Genomic DNA, 5,460 nt, shown 5'->3' with positions numbered 1-5,460 from the left:
CGCTGCCGGTGAGGCTGCAGGTGGTGGCCGCGCCCCCCACCATCCTGGAGGAGAGGAGGCAAAGCGTGGCAGGAACGGCGGGGCAGAGCCTGAGCCTGCCCTGCACGGTGCAGGGGAAGCCGCAGCCCAGCGTGCACTGGGGCTCCCCGGCGGCGCGGCGCTGCGGCCGCTGCAGCCGCTGCGCGCGCCGCTGCTCCTGCTCCCCAACGGCACGCTGCAGCTGGGCAGCGCGGCCCCCTCCGACAGCGGCACCTACGAGTGCATAGCCACCAGCTCCACGGGCTCGGACAGGAGGTGGTCAGCCTCGTGGTGGAGCGCAGAGAGACCCTTCCAAAAATAGCCATCGCCTCTGGAGAACTGACTCGGCTGAACTTTGGGGAGAGGTTGCTTCTGAACTGTACAGCAAGTGGGGAGCCCAAGCCCAAGATAATCTGGAGGCTGCCCTCCAAGGCTGTTGTGGACCAGTGGCACAGGTATGACACTTTTTTTCCTCCTCCTCTTTGGAGCTTCAAACACTGCCTTGCTCTGGTGCTCACGTAAGAGCACATTACAGCACTAATACACTGTGAACTAAACCAAATTTTAAGTATTAACAGTTGTGAAACTTCTGTTCTAACAGCATCTATATCTAATAACAGACCTATTAACAGATCACACCAATTGCCATAAGTGAGTGAGGTCTCAAAACAGGTACAAGTCATATTTGAATTAAGGTAATTACTGCCACCATGCACTGGCTGACTGCTGTCAGTTTAGAGGAGGGGAAGTTATTTTTAACAGATTTGTGAAGCAGGGCTCAGGAGGGAGGGTTTCTTTCATCTCTGCCACATCTACCTTTGGGGGTCTCCCCACACCCTTCGCCCAGTAACACTTCACCTCCACCTTAGGAGAGACAGCCCCAGCTCAGGGTGTTCCCAGCAGAGCCAGCAGCGCTCACATCCACACAACACCAAGACTGACAGTGACATCAGGGTAGGACACGCCGGGTGGGCAGGAGGCATGGGCACAGTGCCTTTGGAAAGGCCTTCTGTGCTGCACTGTGCTGCTAACATGTTCAGTCCCTTCCAGTGCTCAGTGTGCACCCCCAGCACTTGTTTCCATAATTCTCTTCCTCTCTCTCCCCACAACAGAATGGGGAGTCGGATCCATGTCTACCCCAATGGATCCTTGGCTATTGAAGCAGTTACAGAAAAGGATGCAGGTGATTACCTGTGCGTTGCAAGAAACAGAATTGGGGAGGATCTGATACTGATGAAAGTCAGCATCACCATGAAACCAGCCAAGATTGACCACAAACAGCAGTTGAAGAAACTGGTGCCGTATGGGAAGGATTTCAGAGTGGACTGCAAAGCTTCAGGGTCGCCCACACACAGAAATATCCTGGGGCCTGCCAGACGGGACGGTGGTGAACAACGCGATGCTGGCGGATGACGGCGGGCACAGGGCTCGCAGGTACGTCCTCTTCGGCAACGGGACCCTGTACCTCAACAAAGCTGGAGTGGCAGAAGGAGGAGACTACACGTGCTACGCCCAAAACACTCTGGGGAAGGATGAGATGAAGATCCACGTCACGGTCATTGTGGCAGCCCCTCAAATAAAGCACAACTACAAGACACACATTAGAGTGGCAGCTGGAGACACAGCCCTGCTGGACTGTGAGGCTGCTGGAGAACCCAGGGCACAGATATTCTGGTTGCTGCCCTCCAGTGAGATGATCTCCTCGTCCACAGACAGGCACTCCCTGCACGCCAACGGCTCGCTCTCCATCAGCAGGCCAGCCTGCTGGATGCTGGGGAGTACCTGTGTGTGGCTCGGAACCCTGGCGGGGACGACACCAAGCTGTATAAGCTGGATGTGGCTGCTAAACCCCCCATCATAAACGGTTTATACAGGAACAAAACGATCATGAAGGTGACGGCAGTGAGGCACTCCAAGAAGCACATCGACTGCCGGGCGGAAGGGACACCTCCTCCTCAGATTATGTGGATAATGCCTGATAACATTTTCCTAACAGCCCCATATTACGGGAGCAGGATTGTGGTGCACAAAAATGGGACACTTGAGATTCGGAACATCAGGCCCTCAGACACGGCAGATTTTATCTGTGTGGCACGTAACGATGCGGGAGAGACTGTGCTGGTGGTGCAGCTGGAAGTCACAGAAATGCTACGGAGACCAATGTTCAAAAACCCTTTCAATGAAAAAATAATAGTAAAACCTGGGAAAACTACCACACTGAACTGTTCTGCGGATGGAAACCCTCCCCCGGATATAAGCTGGATGCTGCCCAATGGCCACACGGTTTTCCAGCAGCATCAGGACATCCCAGTTTTTCACAGGAAGCAATGGGACCCTGACCATCTACAGTCCCGAGAGACACCACGCCGGGCGCTACCGCTGTGCTGCCCGCAACCAGGTTGGCTACATAGAAAAGCTGATGGTCCTGGAGGTTGCCCAGAAGCCCAACATCCTCACCCGCCCTGCAGGGCTGGTGAAGGGGGTCAGCGGGGAGCCTTTGTTGCTCCACTGCCTGGCCGAGGGCAGCCCCCAGCCCAGGCTGGTGTGGACGCTGCCAGGGGGCCGCGTGCTGGACCGCCGCAGGTCAGCGGGAGGCACCTGCTGCTGGAGAACGGCACCTTGGTCATCCGGGCAGCCTCGGCCCAGGACGCAGGGAATTACGTGTGCAGGGCCCACAACGACGCTGGAGACTCTTCCCTCACCATTCCCGTCACGGTCGCAGCCTACGCCCCGCGGATCATGGGCAGGCCCCCCCCAGCCATCCACACCATGCCAGGGGCAGCAGTGCAGCTCCACTGCGTCGTGCTGGGCATCCCAAAACCAGAAATCACCTGGGAGTTACCTGACCGCTCCACGCTCTCCACAGCTCACCAGGGCCGGGGTCTGGGGGCGAGCTGCTCCACCCCACGGGGACTCTGCTCCTGCAGAACCCCCAACCCTCCAGTTCTGGTGTGTACAAGTGCACAGCGAGGAACCCCCTTGGCACCGACACCGCAGTCACCTACGTGCACATCATCTGAGTCAGAAACGCAGCAGGAACGTGGGGAACACGGGCTGGCCGGGCTGGGCTCATCCTTGCCATGGCTTTAATCGAAGGCAGCCACAAGTGAGTGCCTGGACACATCCACAGCATTCAGTCTGCAGTCACTGGGCAAAAGGAGAGAGGAAAGGGAAAATTAGCTCTAGCGTTATTTGCTGGCATTGGTCCTCTCCATGTTCAGGGGATTTAAATGAAAGCAAAATTAAGGCACTTCTGCTCTGCAAAATAATAGCAAACTGACTATCAAACATGGCAACTTTCTGGAAACGTGCCCAGAGAGCTCTTGCACGGACACAGTTTTGCATCATTTCAATACTGCCCACCTTGTATGACTGTCACAAGCACGGATCACAGAGGGCAAGGACACCTGGGAACTGAGGAGCAGGTTTATTGGGATGCAGATTACCTTCTTAATGTGTTTTAATATTTAGTATGTTTTTTAAATAAATAATCCATGATGTAACAAGTAGTGAAGTATTTTTAATAGCACAGCTGTGGTTGCCACAGTCTTTTCTGCAGAGCTGTGAGATAACACAGAACAGCTCAGTTTGGAAGAAGAGAGGAAGCTCTGCTCTGCACTGTTAGGCCAATGCATACAGGCTGGGTGTAGAATCACTCCAGCTTCGCATCGCTTTCTTATTAGCACAAAAGCTTTTTTTAAAGATTTCTCAATAGAATAAAAATCACATCAATTTGAATCTCAATTTAGGATTATGATCCCTCAACTGAGCAGCCAGGTAGGTTTAAGAAGCAAATTGAGTTAGCACAAAACAGGAAAAAGGTATTACCAGAGTATTTTAAATGCTCCAACATTTAAAGTCCTTCTTGCAAAATAAATGCATTGAAAAAGAATTGTATAGACTAACTCCTAAATGACATAAAATAGTAATAAATTTATTCTGCTTTTTCAACTCTCAACACAAGCAAAGTTACGATCTCTTTGTGCAGGAATAACGACAGTTTGTTTGTGGTGATTTTGGTTGATAGCTTGCCTGTGGATTTGCACTCAGCTGCTGATGCAGTCCCTCACAGCTGCCCAGGATTCCCTGGGATGGGGGTTCCTGCCGTGTCCCACCAGCAGCTGACACAGGAGACAGGAGCAGGGCGATGCCATCCCAAGGGCTGCTGGCTCCAGGACAGCTGAACCTGCGGGAAGGGCCTGGGGGCTCCTCCACCCCCACGTGTGAAAGCTGGGCTGAGATCTGCCACCGATGGCATCGGGTGGGCTTCACCTCCTGCCAGGCTCCACCAGCGCCCCGAGGCTCCCTGGTGACCTGGAGGCTCAGCCCCTGCCACCACAGGCGCCCTGGGACCCTCACCTGAGAGCTTCAGGGGAAGGGAACAGACAGCAACCCCTGCTGCTCCCAGTAGGTTTATTAACATCACATCGCGGATTTTAACATAAACTTTAAGTTCTAACACAAGCAATAAACCCACTTCAGCACCTTCTAACCACAATAAGTGCAAGAGGAGTTCAGTGCAAAGTACTTTAAACAAAGAACCCTATAAAGTGCATATAAAAATCACAGTCAAATAAACATGATTTCAAGTGATGCTTGTTCTGCCAATGAAGAAAGAGGTGAACATTTTAATGAACAAATTAACTTTGCCAAAATCAGAAGTGCCTTTAGTTCAGTAGTTTGGTCCAATGCAGTTCTTGGAAAAAAAGAAATTAAAATAAAAAAAAAAGTGTTTCCCACAAAGAAATAAATTCAGCATTTTTTGTCCTCTTTAAAAGTAACGGGACCTAAACCCATCAAATTCATAAAATTTGTCACAACGTTCTTCAAATAGGCCCACAGAAGTCCAGATATTGAAATCTAGTTCAAACTAGCAAAAATAACCCTAATCCTGAAACACAACCATGTTACATATTCACATCAACTGCAGCACAAAAAACAATGGCTGAAATAAGAAGAGAACTCATGTCCTGCTGTCCAGCAATGCCTAGTGCACTGAATTTCCAGCGTCCTGCTCCTCAGTGCAGGTGTCCCCAGCGCCCGCTCCCACCGTGTCAGAAGGGGGGCGGGTGCCTGTACTGCCTCACCCCTTGCTGGTTACCTGGTGGAGGAAGAAAAGGGGCTGACTGCACCAAAATACATAAAAATACCCGAGTTTGGTGCAGCAGTCAGCAAATCCCTCATCCCGAGGTCAGGGGCACTCACTTCCTTGGGGACTTTTCCTGCAGAGGACTGGGGAAGGTGAGTGGGTTCCAGCCCCGGTCCCAGGGCTGCCCTGGGGACCAGTGGGGCTCCAGCGGTGCCCCAGCACTGGGCATTGGTGCCACACCAAAAGCACTGGGACATCTGTCCAGCTGTCAGAAGGTGAACGACCTCCATGTACCTCTAGCAGCAGGCAAAGAGGCAGAAAGTCTCCAGAAAGACAATTCCATGTTGGGACAC

The 5,460-nt window shown here is 52.3% G+C and overlaps 1 protein-coding gene across 1 annotated transcript in view; it reads left to right on the top strand.

Moving 5' to 3' along the window:
- The window catches only part of IGSF10 (immunoglobulin superfamily member 10), a 9,952-nt gene extending 6,428 nt beyond the window's left edge, over positions 1–3,524 (top strand). Inside the window, 9 exon segments of the mRNA XM_053951883.1 lie at positions 14–138; positions 141–293; positions 296–473; positions 1,131–1,368; positions 1,370–1,772; positions 1,775–2,295; positions 2,297–2,591; positions 2,594–2,896; positions 2,899–3,524. Of these exon segments, the coding sequence (XP_053807858.1) occupies positions 14–138; positions 141–293; positions 296–473; positions 1,131–1,368; positions 1,370–1,772; positions 1,775–2,295; positions 2,297–2,591; positions 2,594–2,896; positions 2,899–3,038 (2,356 nt within the window). The 3' untranslated portion in view covers positions 3,039–3,524.
- The last annotated feature ends 1,936 nt before the right edge of the window (positions 3,525–5,460 follow it).

This window comes from Vidua chalybeata, chromosome 10, assembly GCF_026979565.1.
Source record: "Vidua chalybeata isolate OUT-0048 chromosome 10, bVidCha1 merged haplotype, whole genome shotgun sequence".
Taxonomy (NCBI): Eukaryota; Metazoa; Chordata; class Aves; order Passeriformes; family Viduidae; genus Vidua; species Vidua chalybeata.
Note: the sequence above shows the minus strand (reverse complement) of the source record. Positions and strands in the feature narration are given on the sequence as shown.